The following is a 23,719-nucleotide window of genomic DNA, read 5'->3' on the forward strand; positions in this document are numbered from 1 at the left end:
CGCTCGCTCCCGGGACCGGCCCCGGCCGCAGGGCGCGGCGGGCCGAGCGCCCCCGGGGAGGGCCGGGCGGCGGCGCGCCTGGATGCCCGCCCGCCGCCGAGGGGGAACGGGCGGGGAAAAGTTTCTCCCGTGCTCGGCCCATCCCTCCCTCCCCCCCTCCCTCCCCGCGCACTCTCGCTCGCTCACACACACACACTCACCCGCGCACACCTCTGCCTTCGCAGGCGGCTGAGGGGCACTTTTGAACATTATTTTCTTTCCACACCCCGTTCGCTTCTGACATCATTTCTGCAGGAGGGCGGGCGGGAGGCAGCCGCCGCCGCCGCCAGACGGTCGCAGCCCGCGCGGAGCGCTGCCTGCCGGCCCCGCGCCCGTGAGTAGCCTCGGCCGGGCGGGGGGCGCGGGGCCGGGCCGCCGCGGGGAGGGGTGGCTTTGCCAACGAGGGGAGGAGGAAACCGCCAAAAAAATGCGGGGGGGGGGGGGGGGAGTAAAATCAAGTTTACTACGAAACAAACTTTATTCCGGCACGTTGGCGGCCGCTGTGCCGAGCCGTCTCTCGGGGCTGGCGGGCCGTCTCTAACGCCGGCCGGGGAGCGCTGCCGCCCCCCCCCGGGCCAGCCCCGGCCCCGCTCCCCCTGCCCGGGGCGCTCCGGCGGCGGGGCCCGCGCAGTCGGCTGGGCAGTGGGGGAGCGGGACGGGGCGGGAAAACCGGGCTCGTCGCAAGTGACTCAGAGGCTGGGCCAAACCAGCAGAAAGTTCGCTGTCTCCACAGGATAGTGCCTTTTTTTTAATGTACTCTAAGTGGAGTTTGCGTATAGTACAATAACGTTTCGTTGCTTTTGGCAGCTGACCCCCCCCAGTGGAAGGAAAACACACTTGTATGTAATTCAGTGCAGATTTCGGTTTATGAGTTCTTGCCAGCGTTAAACGTTTTTCCACTTGAGTCGAACTACAGTATTAATAAGCCAGTCTGTCTTTCTCACTGGTGGGTTTTTTCTGTTTGTTATATCCAACTTAAACGCGGGAGGTTACGTGCCAGATACCAGACAGGCAGCTTTCAGTAACACGGGTTGCTTGTAATATTGAGTATTGAATTTTAGAGGTCAGCTCCTTGTTTGGACATCTCTAGGGAGATTAGTGCTCTGCTGTCCTCTCCTCAGCAGACATACCCAGGGCTTGCTCTACTCACAGAATGCTGCTTCCAAGAAACCTGCAGTTTGGCCTCTCTGTTAATTTCTTGGCAGAAACACTTTGTTCACATGGTGCAGGAAGGTCTTTTTTTTCCCCAGCACCTGGGAATAATATGTAAATGATCGGTAATTATTGCAATTGAGCATCTTAGAAGTATCTTCTGACTTGATACAGGGCTAAGAAGAAACCCACCGAATAGCTGTAAAATGCCTTAGAGTTTTCTTTAGGAACTTTGGAAGTAAACAGCTGTGGTTGGCTAATCTCCATCAAAAAACAAAAAGTACCACTTTCTCTTCACTTTCAGACTCTGTACATACAGTGCTGGTATGTTAACTATGTAAAATAAGCTTTCTTGCCTGCCTGAGCAGATGTTTTTTCAGTCAAATAAAATATTCTGTAATGACTCTTCCATCCAGACTTGCTCTCTGATGTCGATTTTGACGGCTTTGCTGACCAGGCAAGGTCGGGTAGTTGAGGAAAAGAGCTGCAAGGCTGGGCTGCCAGGACTGAGATGGCAGGTGGCTGCAGACACGGACAGGCAGGAACCCACACGAGTGGTGGGGAAATAGTGGGCCTGAGCTCAGTGAGGGAGGAAACCTGAATTGAAGTTTACTGGAGAGTCCAGCTACTTTTAAGTAAGAGAGCATGTGACAAATTAAATGCCATGCTAAGGAATGCAGCTGGGGTATAGGTACCTACCACAGCTAGTAAAATCAAAGTGGGAGTGGAAACAAAAGTATGTGGAAGATGTTCACCAGAAGCTGATGGGAGTTTATTCAGTGTGAGATGTAAGGACTTCACCTTTTTTTCAAAAACACAGAAAGCAAGAACTCTTGCTGTCCTCTGCATCCCTTTGTGAACTTGGAGAGTAGACTGTTGGGATACCCGGGGGAGGATTCATCCTCCATGCTGAATAAAGATGTGTACAGATTTTATCGTGTCAGGTGCATGGCTGAGTTACCAGGTCAGCTCTCTGCCCAGCCAGGAAACCAGGAATGATTCTGGTGATAGCCATCAACATTATCTCAAGGTGAAATGCAGTAATACCATGAAAACTCTTAGGAGATGATCAGTTTCTTGTTAGTATGCTTATTTGGGAAGGAAAATGCTCTGTTAATATAATTTAAAATAAAAACAACATAGTATCAGTAGACAAGACACTACTGGTGTTGTATCCTTTATTTGTCGTCTCTGGAAAGACTTCTGTCATAAGCACCCAAACAGTGTTGATTATGCTGTGGATCTGCCAGTGAGGGAAAACAGTGTGTTCTATTTGCTTACACAGATTTAAAATCTTGTTAATAAAGGAAGTTGTTTGACAGACTGAGCAGGTCAAGACTGAAGGCTGCTGCAACGTCATTCGCTTAGACAAGGGTTCTGGGTCAGTTCTTAGATGCTGTAGTTATTGTTTCTGGCCAACATTGCTTAAAAGAAATGAACATCTCTACCTTCATCTTATACCCACTTTCAGTTACTGTACTCCTCACTCTTTGATTTATTAGCATCTCTCGCTTCACAGTTGCCTTGTATCTTTCTCTTACTTCCATTGCCATGGTTTTTCTTTTGTTGCCTTGTTTGTCTCAAGGTTGTTTCCCATGTTGGCATTCCTACAATGATTAGAAGAATGTTTTACTGATGAGTGCCATATGGATATTTAGAGCAAGACTTTCCCCTGCTTCTGCTAAGTGTATTAGTCGTAGTCCGTCTCCTTTCATAATGCTGTTTCCCTGTCCATTTAAAAATGAGATGGATGGCAGCACAAGGAGACTCTTCCCTTTCACCTTAGTGGTTTGGGTATATTTTGGTTTTTCACTTACATTTCATGTTCTATTTGTGTCTTGAGCATCATGTAAGACATGACACCACCACATAAATCAGTACAAGAATGTGTTTAATTAAAGAGATAAGTAGGTCTCTGGGGACAAGATCTTTTATATTTCTTGCTGGCAGAAGATGTACTTTCCACATCCTACTGCCATGTTCCTGTTGGAAGAAGACCCGGCAGAATGAGGCACTATGTTATACAGGAACTAATAAGAAAGAGATTTACTCTGAAGTGTACCAAACACTTTTATAAAATCCATGCGATGCTTCAGCACAGCCAAATTTGAAAGTAGAAAGGAATGCACAGCTTTTATTGAAATCAGGTTGGTCTCAGAGGGAAAGCAGGGGAAGCATAAGCACAGCACTAAGGAATTCCATTCATGGAGCTGTTCAGCTTTTGTTAGGGTTTGTTTTTTGGATGCTCAAAGCAAACCAGTGATCCTTGTGGTGGGTTCTCAGTCTTTGCTATTTTTGTTGAAAGCATTACTATTTTAGAGAGAAGGTAATTTTTTAAACCACATCTCAATATGTCAGGTGATGCTTAGGAAGATAAGCATCTTAATTTTTAGATTTTAGAAAATAAATCTTGCTGGGTGGGATTCAAGAGAAAGCCTGATGGCCTGAATTCATCCATCAAAGGAGTTATTATTTCTTCACTGAATGGGGAAAATGTAATTACGCCTTTTTATTTTGCCTATGAAGTTTCATGGGCAGGTTTAGTGATGGTATGTGCATGCCAGGTGAAGCCTCATAATTTGGGTGTGACCTTAAAATACAACCCTCTGGCTGTGTAGAGATGTTCACAGGAGTCTGTAGGTGGGGCAGAAAGTGGACTGACTCAAACACCCCTTAGAGATGGCTATAGGATATATATTTATGGTTTACTTCACTGATTCTTAAACACCACACTGTGTGTGGAATGGCACAGGCCGCAAACATCCAAGGTGGGCAGCATGAATACTCCCTCAGGTTTTTAATGCAGGTGTTAAGTGTCCTGAAATACATGAAAATTAGGGCCTTCTTCCAGGCAGAAAGACCTTCCAGAGTCCCCAGATCTCCGTGTGGAGGTGCATGTGCTGATGGTGTTCTCTGCAGTCAGTCTGCAGACTCTTCTGGTCTCTAAGGCTGCCAGTTCTCAATCCGCAGAAGCAACAAACCCGCCACTTAATTCAAACACAGAAACAAACCAAAGTCTAGGGACTGCAAGAAGAGTCTAATACAGAGCTGAAGAGAGCTGGCTGAGCCTGTCCATTTATCACATGCCGGCAGGCCTGACGGGGCCTTTGCCTGGCACTGTGGCAGCGACGAAGAGCTGTGGCTCTGCAGGGACCAAGCACTGTTCGGGCAGCCAGCCTGGGCGAGGTGAAGCCGCAGGGTAGTTTCCATAGAGTGTCCGGAGCGTGGAAGAGCAGCGCAACTGGTGTGCTCAACTGTGCAGTGAAACAAGTGTTAGAAATCCTACCTGAACTGGTAAAGTTCACATGGCAACCTTTAAGTTTTACATTGCACTAATTACAGGTTAGCGTGTAAAAATGACATTCTGAAGGTAGGCTGAGTATTAAATCCAATCATATGCTACAGTATTGCTATGAAACAAAACAGTAGTAGTTGTGGAAAAGTCTGCTCTTCTTATTTTATAGCCAACTGTTGTACTGTCAGTAGAGAGGGTTTTTTCACATTTGATAGATGATGTTTAAAGTCTGAAATAACTAAAACCAAAATTTCTCAATACAGAGCTAGTCAAAGCCAAATCAAAACAAGCAGTTTGAAAATTTTACAACAGTGAATGTAACAGATTTAATTGCTAGCAATTTCTATAGAGCATCTGCCAAAGTTAATATCAGCTTTCATTTCTACTGAATTAAATGCATTGCTTTCAATCTGGAAAGACAGACCTCTTCTGCCTTTGTTTGTTGGTTAATTAGGTGGAACAACATAAATTACTCAAGCTGTTCTGTTATATTTGAAATAAACTCTGGTTAAGCAGCAGTCTGTAGTCAGTAGAGCTTGGGGTCTGAGATTTGCTCTCAGAATTCTAATAATATGTAGAGTTAATGCTGCAGGTGTGCTTTTTATTTTGCTTTCTTTGGATCAGACTGAGGACACATTTAATCTGTCAACCTGATGAAAAGGTCTGGTATTATACTTGGCCTGTCCCTCCCTGCCCTGCCGAGGTATTGAACAGGGACAACCTTGACACCAAAATGTGGCCACACAGTGACTGAGCAGGGGTGAGGCCAGGCCACACCTCAGTTCAGTTATTTGCTTCAGAAGCAGGTTCCCAGGAGGCTTCTCATAGCTTGAATAGCTTATTGGTACACCCCCACGTCATTGTCCCAGCTCCATGAAACAGCTCTCTGATTCCCTGAGGCAGAGGCAGGGCTGTGCCAGCGGGCTGCAGAGAGCTCTGTGGTTCCTGACCACTGCGTTGGGAGGCAACGGTGGCCCTTCAGTCACCCTCAGAAAAGGGGACAGGCCTCGCTCACTCTTTGTAGCTTTACCGCCCACCTGAGAAATGAATCCTCCCTTAAAGCTGATTGTGTGTCGTCAGTCCCATGATCACTACTTGCATTTCTCAACTGTACAGATCAGCAGTCGGCACTGCTCCCTGTGTTACCTGAAGTCTTTGAAAGACAGGAGAGAATTCAGCAGAGTGCCAAGGGCATGCGTGTCACGCAAAAGCATGTTGCAAAACATACGGAGACCTCAAAGAAACTGTTGGGACAGCCTTCACAGGAGGGCAGAACTGGAGGGACCTCTTGGGTCACCAGGTCTGTTGCCCTGCTAGCACACTCACGGGATCACATAATCCCTTTTTGTGGAAGTGGGGCTTTTTTCCCGTGCTGTGGTGGTTGTAAAGTTGTTCCAGAACCTGACAGCTCTGAGAGTTATAATTTCCATCCTAAATGTGCTCACACCTGATTTATAGCCATTTATCTTCATCTTTAGGTTAAACAATTCTTTTTCCTTCCATGTGTTTGCCTTGACCTGCAAGCAAGTATATCCCCAGTCTGTCTTCATCTTTGAAAACAAACAAGTCAGAACGAGAAGTTCTTGTCTTGTTTAGCTTAGGAAAACAAGCTTTTAGTACCTTCAGACCATCTTGACTGTTAAGAAGGTTTTAATATATACCACAACTTTGTTTATACTGAAGTGGTATCTGGTGTGCAACTTAAAGCAGACTGGCTGAACAGAGAGGATGCATTGAACACCTGAAATGATGTTTGCTTTTTTTCAATTTCTAAGCATACAGTTAAACTCTACCCATACATAAGTCAAGTTACAAACATTTTGTCACATGTTTTGCAGATGCTTCTGTGAAAGCTGAGAGAATACATTTATGTTTTGTAAGAAACCAGAAACTACAGTATACAAGCAGTTCCTTCTTTCAAATTACTGCTGGGTTTTCTCAAACAGTATGTGCCCTTTGAGAACTGATCTCTTGAACAGATTGACTCCACGAGGTATCGTTCATTGAAGACCAGTTTTCATTAGCATTTTTGCAAAGCCATGTGACTCTCAGCATAAACTGAAGGTGGATGAGCAGACGGTGGAGGGCATAAGCAATGACTGTGATGAGAATTAGAGATGAATTGTAACCACTTCAGGTGTTATTTAGTAATAAAGCAGCCTACCTTACACTGCTGTGGGTTGTGTTGGGATTTAGAAGCAGACATACAACAGGTTAAATGTGAGCTTATGATTATCTAGTGTAAGAGTGCAGTTACAAGAAAAAAGTGCTTTAGGGAAAAAGAAGACTATATCATTACTTCTGAGGAAGATGCTGGTTTGTGCTGCTAGAGGAGGACAAACATTGTCTTTCTGCTGAACACACCAAAACCTCTAAAGAGCAGTTTTGAAAAGATGAAGGCTTAAAGACTATTATTCAAATATGCCTGTAATCAAGGGTCTGTCAACCTGTTGTACCTGCTAAATTGTCTTCTCAGCATATAGTGGCAGTTAGATTTCTGTTTGTTTTGCTGGAGTATTTGGATACATATGTCTTGAATCTTTTAAGCTTGAAGCTGTTTTTTTAGGATTTTCAGGTGAGATGTCACAAGGCTCTCTTTCCCCATAAGTGCCACTTCCCTACCCTGCGACAGGGCATTGTGTTTGTGTTTTCCCATAGGTCCTGCCTGTTTTCTTCTGCTCAGGCTGCCCACAAAGGCTTCACGGCAGAGTGACTTCCCTCTGCAATGCACACAGTAGGGCCATAGTGAAAGGAGTGCTAGGGCAAGTCTAAACCCAATCCAAACTTGTTCGCAAATCAATGACTGACAGTTACAGAAGTGGCAGCAATGCTGGCATCCCTAGGTCAAAACGTTATTAAAAGCATTCCTAAGTAACTAGAAACATCAGCTTCTTTGGGTCTCAGAACTCAAAGTTAGTCCTTCGCATTTTTGCTGCAGTTTTTTTCTTGTTTTTGTTTGGAAGTGTATGGGATAGGAGGGTTATAATTTCCCAAAATTTGGAGTTCTGGCTTAATAGCATAGATCTAATGAGGAGGACAGGGTGAGGAGGAATGGAGGAAGTCCAGGGAAGATCTGCCAGGCCTAACTGTAAGCATGATCTGTTCTACTTCTGGTAACTAGGTAGGGTTTCTGTTCATAAACACTAACATTTAGTGTTTATGAAATGGATTCAGAAAGAGCTGAAAGGGTGCTTCAGTATCCCCTCACACACAGGTGATAGGTAGGCCAAGAACATGAGCTTATTCACTGTAAGTTTACTGTTGTTCTGGCAGTCCCACACAGTGCCAATAGGATGGACAAAACCCAACTGCCATAATAACAAAAGGCTTTATTAAGCTATAGGTGCACATCTATATTAGTCTTGGTACACATAAAAAGCAGACCTCATGGCTTTGATTGCAAGGCAAGATTTTCTGAAAGAAGCTGGATAAAAACTAGGTCATATCATATCTTGCCAATTTGTCTCCAAGCCCCTGTACTTCATTATCAAAATACAACAGGCCGACTGCTTTAATTGTGCTGGGTCTTAACACAGCCTGCTGCAAGGGCACCAGCAAATCTAGATCTGGCAGAATGACCCTGCTTTCATTTTCTGCCATTGACTTAAGAAAGCATAAATGTTGTAATTCAAATAGAGCTCTAGAAAATACTGTGAATTAATTTTTGCTGTATTGATTTTTTTTGCTTACATACAGTGATTGTGTGCAAGGAACATTGTTTCATTTCCTTCTGATTTCCTTATTTTGTGATGAAGGACTTTGAAAAGCAGCTGGAAGTGTAAGTGAGAAGCTCTCTTCCTTCCACATAAAATAGGTAGCACAAAGAGCTACAGGCTTGAGTGTGTTCTCAATTAACCAGTTGCTCGTAAGCAGAAAGAGCTGATGGTGTTTGTGTTGTCTAGGGGCTGACAGGAGACTTAGCCCTCTTGATTCCAAGTCCAGTGTGAAGCAGGGGCCTGACATTTTATTTCTTGAAGAGCGTACATTGTTCTTCATGCTTTGCTTCATACCAGGAAAATACCTGGTGGGAGCCCGTCTGCTGTGTAGACTTACTCGTATTTTGCACTTCCCTCCCAGGTTCCCATTCAATATTGTAGAGGTCTAGTCAGAGCCAACCAGCACTTCTTAGAGGTTTGCTACATGGCTGAAGAGCTCCCTGGTTGAAAGACAACATGCTGTTTCTGTATTGACTGTTAGATTTGTAATACCTGAGCATGAAAACACATCAGAATTTGAATCTACACCTGAACATGAAGTCAGCTAGGGTCCAGTTCTACAATATATTTGATTCCCTAAGAACAGAATATGTGAGCACAGAGACTTCCACATCTGTTGGTAGACCGATATTTTTAATTACTGAATTACACTTATAAATAAGACTTTAATAAAAGAGAAAAACAATTTTCTGTGTAGTTTGTACACCTGTGAGCTCTAACAGTAGCAGCTCACTTCATGCACCAGAGAACTATCAATACGTTTCTCAGGGATTACTGGCAGCAAAACCTTTGCATGCTGTTTATAAATCTACATGCAATGTTAGCTTCAAGATTAGCACTCCTGCCCTATGAAATGTTTAAAGGCTGGTTCCTTAAAGTAAGGCTCCTGAGTCATCATCTAAAATAGAACTAGATTGCTTTAGTTGTATTTTCTTTTCTTTTCCAATAGGCATTGATGACACAGGAAAAAATAAGAAAGGTGCAGGGATGTGCTTATCCTTTCCAGACGTCTCCTTGTATGATGGAAGGATTCTTCTGTAGCTGACATGGAAAGGGTCCAGATGTGTCACAGCTGGGCCGTGTGCACGGCAGCACCCAGGGGTGCACAGGAGTGCTGAGGACAGTGAGGAGGGGCTGCTGCGCTGGGCACCTGTGTCAGGACAGCCGTGCAGCTCGGGCGTGTGGCCAGGGTAACCCTGCGGCAACAAAAAATGACAGACAGGTGATCCGGTGGAAATGACTCCAGTAATGGGTTAATGTACAGATACCGCAGACCGTGAATAGGGTCGGAGCAATAGTCAGCTTGGAGAAAATCGAAAGGGCAAAGTGTAGAAAGAAAGTATGAGTTTGGATATTACCTGCCTTGTTTTAAGGACTATCACTCAGTAAATTGTATCTTGTAATGCTGGTGTTCCCAACTGTTAAATTAACTCAGGCAGAAGGAATAATGAAATCGGAGTAATTTGTTTCAACTAGTATAACAATTCCCTTGGTGTTAAATTTCCTGATTTTCTTGTCCTTTATGTTGTTTGATAGCTAGGCGTTAGAGGATTGTTGTAATCCTCAAAGCTTTTGCTAGTTTGTGAGAAACTCTGCTGTCTGAACTTTTTTGGTCTGAACCAAAAGGGTTCTGGTTCTGAGAATCACACAAGAAAAACAGAACGCTTCATATTTGGTAAAAGAAAGAAAAATGTTAACAGTATCACTCTGTTCCTTATAAACCAGGGAAATTTATGCAAGTTTAGAGACAGTCGTACAGGCAAAACATGAGCCAACTCCCGAGTTCTCTATCACGAGACACCATGAGATGTGGCACAGGAACACTGAGCAAAACGAAGTGATTATCATGTAAATCCAAACATCTTTATGATGCATCACAAGATGACAGACTTCTCATGCCACCAGTATACAAGCTTTTTCTTCTAATTTCACATATACAGACTTAATTATAGTACTGAGGGGCAGAAGAATTGATAATTAAGAAGGCTTGCTTTTAGTTTTACACCAGTGACCTCAAGAAAGTTCAGCTGAATCAAGTGCTTATGGATGGCCCAAAGACCTGCTGTTCTAGTTGCAATGAAAAATCTGTGCAGAAAGCTGCAGGTATGGTAACTTGTTCAGCAGGATCCTCTACCTCTTCTTTTGGGTGTGTCTTTTCAGCACACTGTATGTGGGTGACGAGCAGTCTGCACACCTCCAGCCTTGGTCTGTGCGGAGCAGGAGCTGTTCTGCAGTGTTTTGACCATGTTTCTAGGAGTATAAACCCAGATTGTCTTGTGTTGAGATCTTGTTCATACATGGACTCAGATGAAGATGAATCAAAAAACTGACTCGATCTTAGGAAGTGAGGGCAGCAAACAATGTTATAGGATAAGCTTAAGCCTTCTCAGTGCAAATGAGCACAGGATAAACATACTGTACTATGTACATGTTTCTCTAGTTGCAAAAATCAAGTATGCACAAACATGAGAAATAGCCTGGCAGCAGAATTTAACTGCATGGGAAGAAATAAAAGCATGGGTTGATGGCATCTGGACTGGAAAGTGATGATAAACCTTCTGCTAAGAGCTGTCAAAGACAGACTTTTCCTTTTTGCTTGCTTGCTGTACTAAACAGCAGAAAAAAATCAAATAGGCATGTTTCTTTGTACTGCTGGACATTAAAGATAAACTTTATCGTAAAGATAAACTGAGGCTTTTTTTGCAGGGGGTGTGAAGTCTGACATAGGGAGGCAATCCAGTTTTGTACTGTGTTTGCTTACTACAGTAGAGAAATGTTGGGAACCCTGGGCTGGATACCTTTTTTTACTTTGCAGTTCTGTGATTGTTGTACTGTTTTATCTTGTAGAAAGGTACTTGCCTCTGCATGTCTAGAAGATTATAGCAGAGGCTCTTCTTAGCCACCTCTGAGAGGTAGCCACCTCTCTCACCTATGAGAGCACATCAGGCTTCCATAACGGAAGTGCAAATTACTGCTTCCAATAGTCTGCATTACTGAAAAGATCAGTGTGACTGCTGTATTTATCCTCCCTGTGCAAAATAAGGTAGCACTGGAGCATCACACAGAAACACTTTTTCTGCACTAATTGAAAAAATCTTTGTTGTTAATGTAACTGCCCTTCTGTTTTCAATGTGTTTTGTGTAAGTATCCTGCAGCTTAACAGCATTTGTGGGAAACCTTATTACCACAGCAAATCTGGATGTGTTCAGTAGGATTCTCATAACTTACTCTTTCTTGATTCAGTGGCAGTCTGCACTTCTAACTTAGCTGTACCTGTACATTCCTGCCTTACAACATACTTTGTAAAGTGGTATTAAATGCTGAGTCTTGCAATTGAAGAAGTCATGTTGACATCCAATGTCATTCTTACTATAACCCCAAAATCTGTTTTTAATGTCACATGTGATGAGCTGAGTAAAATTTTTTGTTCTCTTTTTGTCAGAGCTTTGCTGGAGATTAGTACAGGGAGGTTCCTGAAGTAGCTACGGATTGAGAGGAGGAGGAGAACAGAGCTGGAAGGGGCCTCTGGAGGTGTCATGTCCAGACTCCTGCTCCAAGCAGGGAGTTAGGTCAGGATGCTCTGGGCCTTGCTTCAGTCAAGTTGTGAAGATGTCCACAGTTATGGAGATCCCACAGCCTCTTGGGCCATGTTCCAGACCTTAATCATATCCACTGAATGCAATTAATACGTTTTATTCCTTGTTGCAACTTGTTACTGTTGCCTCTAGTCTTTTCATCATGTACTTCTGAGAAGAGTGGCTCCATCATTTCTATGAAAAGACAACTATAATGTGTCCAAAAAACTTCTCTTCTGTGTGTGTGTGTATGTGTAAAAACTATTACAGAATTCAAACCATTTTGGGGAATCGTGAACAATATTAGTTGCATCATCCCAGTATTCATCCATGTCTAAAGGCAGTGTACTTAAAAATCATAAACACCTTGACTTGGGAGCATAGCGCATATTACTTCAAATGATTGAAAGTAAAAAATTACTCTGCCCAGGAAACTTTTTTTGATCAATAAAAAAAAAAAATTCTTACCTATAATCAAGAGACTAAAACAGAAGAGTTGAGAAATGGTTCATTTAAGAGCAACATTCCTGTAAGAGCAAGAAACCTTTTCCTGGTGGCATGTGTTAGCACTGATAATAGCGCAGTGCTTCCAAAGCTGCAAAACAGCAATGGAAGAAGAGACTCTAGAATCCCTGTCACATCGCACAATGATACCAAAGTTTTACTTGAAGAGCCTGGTCATTTCTGTGCATCTTCTTAATAAAATTGTTTGCAGATTTGTGTTCAGTGCAATAGTACAAAGTACTAGATTCCCAAATTTATGTGATTTTAAAATTTATTTTCTGTTCTTATTGACAACCCCTTTTAAGCAATATTTTCTTGTGGCTGCATAAATTAAATGTAAGAGATGATAGGATTTTCATCTAACCCGGATTGCTGGTTGTTCTGTTGAGCAGAATAGCTCAGCCAGGTTAAACAGTAGTGCTAGCTTATTTGTTCTTGCAGGTACCCTCCATTTTGAAAGAGCGAGGCCAAAGCCACTGCCAGGTGGCATGCTGTTGGTTTGGCAAGCTTCCACATGGGTTTCAGCTGCTGCTAAAAGAACTGGGAACAATTGTAAACCTGAAGAGAGCCCTTGAGAAATGGTGAATAAGAAACCAAGAGGACTACAGCTAGTATGCAGAATAGGATGTTACCAAAGTGTTTGGTTAGTAATAAATTATTAAAGTAAGAATTCTGAATGTTAATGCAAACAGCCTTCTCAGAAATTCTCCACGTGAAACCGTAACTGTGTCCTTCCCTTCCTCACAGAGAGAGGAAAGGAGCTGCGTGCTGCTAGGAGAGCTACCCAGGCAGGCTGTCCTCAGAGGATCGGGGAAGGAAGAACTTCTTGCTGAGGGAGTGGAAGGATCTTGAGTCTCCAAAACAAACTTTTAAATTCCAGCATTGTCTGGAGTGGGGGAGGACTGATTGCTAATAGTCCCCCCTGAGAGATGAAGTCCAGAATTTATGCCTTGAGAGGGACGTAGATCCTGTAGGAGCTTCTGCGTCATTGCTAGCTGCATCTTAGAAGGGAGCTGCTCTTTGCTTCCTGCGCACAGACTATGTAGAGTTTAGCTGGGAGACCCTCATCCCCTCATTACTCCTTGTGCAGGCTGTGATGAACCAGAGACAATCCTTTGTCTCCATGGGAAGAGAAAGTTGCTAGGAGTGATTGAAGTCCACAGGTCTTTCTGTGCACTTCTGGGATCCCTGCTCAGGCATGACAGATTGGGTAGCAAGTTCCTGTTGTCTTTTCCTGGTATTAATTACGAGGAATTGGTCTGTCTTCCTCCTTTCCCCCAGCGTATTTGATTCCCATATCTGTGTATAGTTGTTGTAGCACAGTGTGCACAGAAGTTGTAGCTGCTCATGAAGGGAGCCATTGCCAGCAAGTCAGGAGGAGGTATCTAAAAATGGCTGTTAGGAAGGTTCTTCACAACAGGAACATCAAACTACTCTTACTGTCCTTTATTTTTTTGTAAAGACAAAACAAAAAGCTCTTTCATTCAACCGTGGCTTTATTTGGGTAAAACATAAAATATCTTCTCCTCATCACCCATACATGTTTATCCATCCTGTTTGAAACACTTCTGTTTATGGCTGAAAGCAGTAGAACAAAAACATTCACTTGACTGAAGATTAAGTGGATTTTTCTGTGCTGGCAAGTCTTGATTTTGCAAGATTGGTTTTAATTAGGTTACATTTTTCTGTCTCTCTTACTTTATGATGCTTCATGTAATAAGATGAAATTGTATTGTTATTCTTAAAATAATACTGAGTACAATTTGATTCTCTCTCCTTATATGGCAGATGACTGTTGCATTATTGTCTGCTTAGATACCATCTGTGCAGCAAATGAAACTCAGAAAAAAACCCAACCACAAAACAGGAGAGTGCTGTGTGAAGACTGATACGTTTCACAATGAAAATATTTTGATGTGGCATTATACAAAACCACAAAATATATTTATTTTCCTTCTTCCTCCCTTTCATTCAAGAAAGGCTCAATAGAGAGCCATCAATGACATTTCTAGAAGCAGGTCTAGATTCAGGGGATCTTGAGTCATACAGCAGAATCGGCTCTTTGGAGGAAATTACCACTTCTGTTCTTTGTTGTGGCTGAGAAGGCAAAGTTTAACAATGAGAAAATGGGAAGGAATAAGAACTTGAGTAGCTGCTTTCCTTATTTTAGGATTTGACTTAGCTTTCCCATACAGTCATTCCAATTAGATATGGATATAAGGTTATCCAACCAATTTTCCTTTTCTCAAAAGCACTTTAATACTGTTTGGCTTTGTGCTTGTTACAACGCTGTACTGCAGTGAAACACTATACTACAGTGTAGATGTAAAGGATTAGTCTGGAACTTCTAGCCTCTATTCAGTGTGTTTATATGCTGTCACCTTTTTGCTAAAGTTTTGCAGAGTAGTTGTATTTTGGCCCGATGAGAATGCCAGTGGAGCTGCTTTAAAAATGCTGTCGAAGTAGTCCTTTTATTTGGTTCAATTCTCCGTGTGGTTCATGATTCCAATAAATGGCAGTAGGAGAGAGAGGGTTAGACCTGAAAAAAAATCATAGAAGTCTTAAAAAAAAATCATAACTGCCTTTTCTTCTGGATATTGGCTGTGTTACATGAATGGGATCATTTGGCATAAGAGAATGTGTCTGTCGTGGTTTAACTCCAGCCGGCAACTAAGCCCCACACAGTTGCTCATTCACTCCCCCCTGGTGGGGTGGGGCAGAGAATCAGAAGAGTAAAAGTGAGAAAACTCATGGGTTGAGATAAAGACAGTTTAACAGGTAAAGCAAAAGCCCCGCATGGAGGGAAAGCAAAAGCAAAACAAGGAATTCATTCCCCACTTCCCATGGGCAGGCAGGGGCTCAGCCATCCCCAGGACAGCCGGGCTCCGTCACACGTAACGGTGACTTGGGAAGACAAACGCCATCACTCCGAACATCCCCCCCTTCCTCCTTCTCCCCCAGCTTTATCTGCTGAGCATGATACCACATGGACATTTCTGTGTATCAGCAACAGTAGTTTTCCCTAACCTATTTGTTATGTGCCCACAGATTTCCTGGGAATTCCAGTTCAAATAGAATTTGTGGTGCATTTGTACATAAGAATTTATTTTTTTTTTCATTTGAGATGTGAAATGGTAATAAATGGGTTAGATAGAGTATGAAGATAATAGGTAGATTAGAAAGAGTATTAAGTGACTGAATGTAAAATAACTAACTGGATTATTACATGACTGATGGGTTTATTAAACCCTACCACTCAGAGCAATATATTGGAGAAAATTGTAGCCCTAAGTCATTCATCAATGGATAAAACTTGTAAGCATATGAACAAAGGACAACCTATATGAGACCTAAGGTACAACATAGCTATTACTAAATCTAGGAGGTAGTTCTTGATGCACTTAATTTTGTTCTACAAGCATCCTTTTGAAACCTGCGTTTCTTCCTACTTTGAAAGCACTGTTGAAAAGACCTTACTTACTATAGCCAGTGGACATTCTAGCATCACATGCAAATGAGGCTGTAATTTGAAAAGTATTTCTCTAAAACTTCTCTAAAAGCCAGCATGGAGGAGTTGTATATCCTTGCTGGAGAAGCACACAAAAAGAAACTTCTCTGTGTGTTTACTCACTGCAGCCATCCCCACTGGCAGGTTGCAAAATGCACCTCTTGGCTTCCTTTCAAGTTGTGATTCATTTTGACAGCAGTGATGCTAGTTATGTATCACATATAACAAACAGAAAGCTGTTAATGCTGATGTAAAGTCTGATTAAGTGAAATTTTTTGTCTCTGGAGAAAGAACACATGCTGTAAACTCAAGCTGCATACGATGTTCCTGACTCTAACAGCACCTCACTCTGAAATACGCTCACACTGACCTTGAGTACTCACAGCCACAGTGAAGTAGCGTAATGACAGGTTGATCCACTGACAGCTTTTAAAGACTGTTCATATACGCTCTTATTTTTAACAGATTTATCTCTGACTAAAGCCTCTGCAGATCAAGGATGTTGATTCTTCTGGCTTTCATTATTGTGTTTCACATAACCTCAGCAGCACTGCTGTTCATCTCAACTATTGACAATGTAAGTGTCATTTCTTCTCTTTTTCTCTCAAACACACAGGTGTTTCTTTGCTTCATAATAATGAAGTTACTCTTCTCTAGTTGTCTTCAACTTGCTTATTGAAAGCACATAACTTTGTTAGGCACACTGGTCTCCTTATACCTTTTTGTAACAAAAATGCCTTGAATACGCATGTTTCTGGTACACATGGATTCCAAGACTATACAAGCCATATATTTGTATGGCATCATGTTACAAGCCCATGTTATGCAGCTAATCTTCTCCCCTATGAAAGCTTGGCCAGGGAGTATTTACAGATACTACCATGCTTGCAGGGTGGAGCTATGGGACTTGGTTCAGCTTATTCAGGCACTGTAGTACCATTCTGCATTAAATGTTAACACATCAAAATAGAAATACCACAGGAGGATCTTAATTTGTCACTGGCCACTTCCAGTCCAATGCCATAGGTACATACTGCATCTGCACATTGACACACAGCTACATTAAATTGGGATTAATTCAATTCAGTGTCAGGGACCAGAAGATTTATAAAGGGCTTCTGTTTCATAGATGTGTACCCTGCTAGTTCCTGTGAATTAAAAAATGCTGTGTCTTTAAAGAGCTTTACATACTAAACAGGGTCTGGATGAACAAAGCAGGTGTCTTAAGGAGTGAGCAATCACTGACTATCCAAAATCTCTGCCCGAACAGTTGAAAATCCCTTGTCCTTTGGGATGTTTAAGATTGCTATCTATTCCCTTTTCTACTTCGGACTGGTCTAAAATGAAAATTACATCTGAATAATAATATACCCCTTATTTCAAAATGACATTAGATCTCAAATTTAGTTTGAGTGGTTAAGTATCAATAAGGAACAGAAGTTTGTTCTAGCTGATGTATCTGATCAGGATATACTTGGACAACTAAGGAGTTTTGTGGGGTTTTTTTGGTTTCTTTTCTTGTAAGAGCCCTTTTATTTTGCAGGCCTGGTGGGTAGGAGATAATTTTTCTACAGATGTCTGGAGAGTGTGTTCCACAAATACTAGCACCTGTATGGCTATTACTGATCAGTTCAGAGGTGAGTGTCTTTCTGTGTCCATTTCTCAGATCCTTTATCAGGAGATCTGGGGAAATCGCTATGAAATTTGCAGGAGTAATATCTTTATTCAAAAATCTGCATGCTCTAACTACTCAGGTCTTCTAAAAACTTTAATATTGGCTTCTTACTTCAGAAAAGCAAACTGTTCTAACAATTTATGTAAGAGGAAAACAGAAGGAACTGTCAGGTGCACTTGAAAGCCCAGTGCAAGAGAGTAAATACAAACTAACGAGTGCTGAAGAGTTCTTTAAAAATTAAATCAGGTAAAAACAGTGAAGTAGTCTGAAAGCGTGGCTGAAGTGAGAATTTGCCTCAGAATTGAACTTTAACTTTCAAAGAAGAACCAAAAAATACTGGCTGAGTACAGGAATGGGAGGAAAAGTAGAAGAAAGTCAGAACACAAGCTGGAGTTTTACAAAGAGGACTTAATATACAGCACAGCCTAATATCGCGCTTTACAAAAAATAAATCTCAACTGTTACATTTACTTTATTTCTACACTTTCAGTCTTTGTGTATATTAAAGAGGTAGATGATTTGAAGAGCCATGTACCCATAAAGTAGCTTTGCTTTCCAAGCATCGAGCTGGTTTAGGGCATATCTATGCTGCAGTGAGATGATCCATTACGCACAGGCATAGCTAAGCTAACACAAATTTAACGAATTTGCATTTGATGTCTGTATTACTGTACATTCATTGACATTAGGTACCTGAACTAGCGAGACTGTAAGTAGCTCAGGTACATCTGCTGTTCACAGACCCACTAACCGCCGTGTAGCTATGCTAGAGGAGAGGTGCCATAAGGGGCTCATCTGTGTAGCTTCGCTTGTCTGAATGTTGCAGCAAAGTTACACAAAGCAGCTACACGTCGTTACAAATTCATTGGTTACTTCAGCTCCTAGTTACAGGGAAGTAACTGTTGACAGGTTGAACGTTGACAGGATGAAAAACCTGAATCAAAGGAATCTTTAGTGCCCAGTGTGGGTATCCTGTCTGGTTACATGGGATTGGGTAGAGCTGTCTCCAGGTCTGGCGAGAGGCTCGGGTTTGCACTTGTCAGCCATTTGGGACACCTGGCAGTTTCACTGTGCTCTTAGTATGTTGATGGTAGCAAAGGATGTGGTGTAGGAGGAATAGTCTCTTCGGTATTTTTATTGTTTTATGAAAAGCTTTTGAAAGTCCTTAAACCACTGGCTGTATTAATACCAAGGAAGCAGAGAAGAACCAGCGTAGGCAATGCATGCACAACTGGTGTGCTGTATCTGCTGAACTCCTGCTTATAGAACATGGCTCTGCCTCTCTACTCATTGCAGGAGTAGGCAAAGAGAGAAACTGTACTTTTAATCAAGGCTGCTTTTGTTTTTGCAGAATATCAATCAATTCAGGCTGTTCAGGCCACCATGATCCTATCTACTATTTTCTGTTGTGTGGGATTTCTGGTTTTCATTCTTCAACTCTTCCGCCTAAAGCAAGGAGAAAGATTTGTGTTAACCTCTATTATCCAGCTCCTGTCATGTGAGTGATTTTTCAACACTTGTGACTTTAATGATGTTTACATGAAAGTAGGAAGGCAAAGGGGGAAAATGGTTCAAAAACAATAAGCTGCACGAGAAATTTGTAGGGCTCTTGAGGCCATAGCTTATTCTTCATATTTGTTTAAACTGTGAACTGCTCCATTCGGTACTATTTAGGCAGTTAAAACATGGATGACATCACTGCTCAGAATAAAGTCATTTAAACTTTGAAGGGAAAGAATCTGAGATTCTGAACTTCTTGAACAAGTTAAATAACTCTGTAATTGTTGCAGGCAGGTACTCCTTTAATTTTTTGTTAGTCTTTAAAACTATCCAGATGTTTAGAATCATTTTGTGTTCACTGCAAATGACATAAGTACATAACAGCACTTGAAATTTAATCCATGCCAAAGAAACTGAAAATGTGTCCTGAAATGCTCCCAGTTTAGTTTGAGGATGGAAAATGCGTGTCTGTAAAAAAAAGGATGTTGGTGGAAGCAGCTGATGGAAGAGAGGTGGTGAATAGTTGTTATACATATTGATAATATTTTAAGATGCTAAACTTTACTGTTTTCTTCCTCCTCCAGGTCTGTGTGTTATGATTGCAGCTTCCATTTATACAGATAGGCATGAAGAACTACACAAGAGCCATGAATATAGCATTGAAGTTTCTGAAGGCCAATATGGCTATTCCTTCGTCTTAGCCTGGATTGCATTTGCCTTTACTCTGATCAGCGGTGTTATGTACCTAGTATTAAGGAAGCGTAAATAAATGTCAGCAGCTAGTTATTTCTGTCACTACAGTACAAAACCAAATTCCAGTAACCATTTTGTATATAATCATTTACATGGTTTTGTAGTAAAGGTATTGTTTCTCTAAAAATGTACTGTGTTCTTGATATGAAACAGAATTAAAAAAATGGCAGGTTTAATGGAAGTGCCTGGCACCTACAGGTCAGGGGTCTGAGCAGGACAGAGCCAAGTTGTTTCTTTTACATATTTCATCATCATAAATGGTTTTCCCTTTACTAGACATTAACAGTTTGTTCCTGGCCTTTAGTAGATTACAAATAAAGCCCGTGAAAATTAATTTGTAAGCAATATGCTAACTATATTCCTGGACCAGATGTATTCCTGTGGGATGGGTTAAATACAGGGGGAGTAAAAGATGAGGCCCAGATCACAGTGGAAAGGCAAACAATTATAAAAGCCCAAAGCTGCACTCGGTGCGTCTGTTCTGGCAGAGGACTAGTGTTCTGCTATTTATAATGTGCAGTAAGTGTCATCAAGCTTTTATTAAAACCACTTGCTTTGCAAAAGTAAACAACTCCTTTTTGTACTCCAGAAAATCATTCTCTTTCACATTTAATTTAAGCATACAGAGCTTTTGGCGGGAGAATTTACCGGCAAATTCACTGCACAACTTGGGACTGGAATAGTCTGAGCAGTAACAAATACCCCACTCAAGTGCTCTATCCCTTTATTTTTGCATTGTACATAGTCTTTCTATAAGGAAGAAAAGGGGAAAATAAAGCATTACCTTGCCTACATCTGCAGATTTCTAAGGAAATTAGTGATCAAGCAATGCCAAATTTATGATTTTATGGCCAAACTCAACATGTTTATTACACCAGGCTTTTATTATATAGTGATTTCATGGTTAATATATAATTTACAAAAGCATTCCCCATTAGGAAATTGGCCTTTAAAATAAATTCCTTTGTGGATTTTACTTCAAATAAACACTCCTACTAAATAAATCAGAGTGCAATTACTATGCTTATGAATTTCAGGATAGTTTTTCAAGATAAAATGACTTGGTTATTTTTATTTTTCAACAATTTTGTGAGGTGAATCTGTACTGTAATACCAGGCTTAACTGCTCAGCAGTGTAATACTGGCTTTGGCTGATGGTGATTCTGGAGTGGGGAGATCAGTATGGACAATGAATGAAGTGGCTTTTTCTGGTTAGTCACGGCTTTGATGCTTAAATATAGATTTGACTTTGTAAAAGCACTAACCATTTATTTATTTCAGTATATTCACCACAGCTGGCCCAATATACAGACAATAAAAAAGTAAATAGGTTTTGAATGAGGTCTTACACTTAATATAGAACAAATTCATTATTACAAAGTAGTGTAGCTCTATTGAAGTTGATACTTACTGCATTATACATCAGCTGGTGGTCTGACCCATTCCTTCAGATAATTCATCCTTGATTTCTCACAAAGTAAAACTTCAGGTGAATTAACAGTATAGGAACTGTCTCCAACATGAGTAATAGTTTGTATAGCTCCATATCCATTCCTTGAACGTCCTAAAATGCTTTGGCATGTACTGCTTGTCTTTTGGGAGCAAAGAAAGCCCAACAAGACTGTTGAGAAATTAGACAAGTAAGCAGGACAACACATTAATAATAACAGTAAAAAACTCAAATCAGTCTGAGCAAAATGCATTCTCACCAAGTCTAGCATGATGCTAGTATTTTGTCAGGGTTTTTTTTTCTTAGTGGGAATGCTCTGAACGTCAAGAATTATTATCCTACTTTTTAAAAAAGTGTTTCTACAGTTTGCTGAATACGTTTCAGATTCAAAACCTGAATTTTGCTAGCAAGCATAATTTGTCTTAAATAAGCAGATGCAGGTGTAAGGTTGAAAGTAGACAGACTATTAGCTAGGCATTGTGCTAGTTTTATTCAAACATGAAATGGTAAGGGAAATTCTTAAGCAAATATGGATTAAAGCTAGAAGACAGTCCTGTAAAATTGTAAATTCAGCTGTTATGCCACTGACTTGAAGAGATGCTTCTTCAGTTTCTTGCCTTGATAATGCTCGGGTCATTTATAGAGCAAATATTTAAAGTAAAGATGTATATATACATGAACACACAGCTTAATTCCACAGTAAAACCTTTAATTAAAAGTGAAAAGCACATACACCATGCTGTACAAACAGCAGCATACGCATGATGCCACATAGAACAGATGGGAATGTTCTGCATACCAAGAAAACAAATGCCAAACCAGTTTGAACTAGAGTTTTAACAGGACAAACATATTTTAGGATATTCTTTCTACCTGATATGCCTTTAAAATATACCATTTTCTATGCTCTATATATTCTGAAACTGTACATGAAAATAAAGTTAAAACAAATTCTTGTACTGTAATAGCAAGCTTGATACATTTAGCAATCTGACCTTTCTTTAAGCTTGGGATATATTTACACAATGTTTGATGAGAAATAGTTGAGTATTTGTGTGAACAGGTAAAATTAAATTCTTCCTGCCTGTACTAGAACCACAAGCTGGTTATTTTTGTCCTTTGTTGAAGACCTTCCAGGGTAAGGAGGAAAAATACTAGTGTATTGAACATTTAAGTGTATGATGTCAAAAGAATAGCTACTGAGTAATGCAAGATTCACAGATACTCTGCTAAGTAGTTTACTTGTAAAATTTGTTTTTCATCATTTGCAGAAACGGCTGTGTATTTAAGATTAGGTTGTGTGCCTTGACCATGTGAGAAAATAATGTTAGAAATTAACATTAGTTACTTCTATATCTGCTCTGGTCCAAGCTTCAGGTTTGCACTGAGATGAAAACAACACAGATGGGTTTGTGCAGACTGATCCAAAACAACCCCTCCAACTCCCCAGAAACAGTTTCCCAAACCCCATAAAACTTCTGCCTTCTAATCACAGTGAACAAAAGAAAAAAGTCCAAATTATTAAAATATTCACTAGCAGCTGTGAATCTACCTTGACATTTTTTACCCAGCAAGTAAGCATCTGAAAGGAAGTACAGGAAACAATCTTGGAAAATAGGTCAATATACTTTGTATTTTTTTAATCTATTCCATCCAGGACAAGAGAAATTGAAGTACTTTGCTACTTTTGTGCTACTTTGCTATGAGATATGCAGGTGATAGGAACTGTGCTGCTTAGGCATTAACTGTTTTATTACCCCAGCTACTTCAACACTTCATTTTACAAGGTTCTTAATGGCTTCAAAGTAATGGAGGGATTACAGCAGTGTTGTCCTGTCTTCAGCATTGTGGAAGCTTGTGCCATTTAGCTAAACAGACAAAACAAAAGAATCCTTCCTATAATTCCTAAAAATAGGAGTAAGATGAGCCACTACCTTTCCAAACACTAAAGAGAGCTAAGATCCCTAAAATCATGGTTCATCAATGCCACTGAAATAAAACGAAGATGAAAAATTTATTCTATTTTTCATTTCTTTATATGTGCAATAATCCTCTCTGAAATAATAACGTGAAAGAAAGTGAAATGTGGAATTAAATTAGTTTTAAAAGCAAGGCTTCGTTTTCAAGGCTGTAGAAACAAGCTTACAGAATTAACGGAATAAAGTTCGTAACAGACTGTAACAAGTAGGAAACGGAAATTAATACCATCTGCAGTACAAATAATGCTTTGACTCAGAACTCAAAGCAACTAACCATATAGTACTTAATAGTGGAACAATAGTAGACCACTTGTTAAGGTAGTCTGGGTTTTCTAAAGTGTTTTTTAAGGAGTTACAGACTGTATATGACAAAGTGGTCCGTAACATCCACATACATCTTTTCACTGAACGACAAAGTAGTACTTCTTTGGGATGATAACCTGTGATAAACAGCAAGGCACTGAACGTGGCAAAGCCCTTGTTTTGCTTATTTTCTCCTAATGTGATGCAGAATTGTTACGAAGGTTTTCATGGAAGAGATACAAGCGATCACTGTGTAGGGAAGCACGCTTC

At 40.9% G+C, this 23,719-nt stretch overlaps 1 protein-coding gene across 3 annotated transcripts; it reads left to right on the top strand.

The window, feature by feature from the left end:
* The first annotated feature begins 150 nt into the window (after positions 1-150).
* EMP2 (epithelial membrane protein 2) lies at positions 151-22,132 on the top strand. 3 transcript variants are annotated; one of them, XM_074886421.1, is made up of 5 exons: positions 151-373; positions 16,255-16,366; positions 17,333-17,426; positions 18,816-18,962; positions 19,549-22,132. In XM_074886421.1, the coding sequence occupies exons 2-5, from the start codon at positions 16,289-16,291 to the stop codon at positions 19,731-19,733; spliced, it is 504 nt and encodes a 167-aa protein (XP_074742522.1). In that variant the 5' UTR covers positions 151-373; positions 16,255-16,288; the 3' UTR covers positions 19,734-22,132. The 3 variants fall into 3 exon arrangements, with proteins under 3 accessions (XP_074742522.1, XP_074742524.1, XP_074742523.1); XM_074886423.1 differs by lacking the exon at positions 151-373 and adding an exon at positions 8,246-8,264; XM_074886422.1 differs by lacking the exon at positions 151-373 and adding an exon at positions 12,906-12,924.
* The last annotated feature ends 1,587 nt before the right edge of the window (positions 22,133-23,719 follow it).

This window comes from Strix uralensis, chromosome 16 (assembly GCF_047716275.1).
Source record: "Strix uralensis isolate ZFMK-TIS-50842 chromosome 16, bStrUra1, whole genome shotgun sequence".
In the NCBI taxonomy this organism is placed as follows: Eukaryota; Metazoa; Chordata; class Aves; order Strigiformes; family Strigidae; genus Strix; species Strix uralensis.

Coding starts and splice junctions, on each gene's coding strand:
- EMP2 (XM_074886421.1), top strand. CDS start 16,289: ATGTTGATTCTTCTGGCTTTCATTATTGTGTTTCACATAACCTCAGCA. Junction 16,367..17,332: donor TCATCTCAACTATTGACAAT/GTAAGTGTCATT, acceptor TTTATTTTGCAG/GCCTGGTGGGTAGGAGATAA. Junction 18,963..19,548: donor TATTATCCAGCTCCTGTCAT/GTGAGTGATTTT, acceptor TTCCTCCTCCAG/GTCTGTGTGTTATGATTGCA.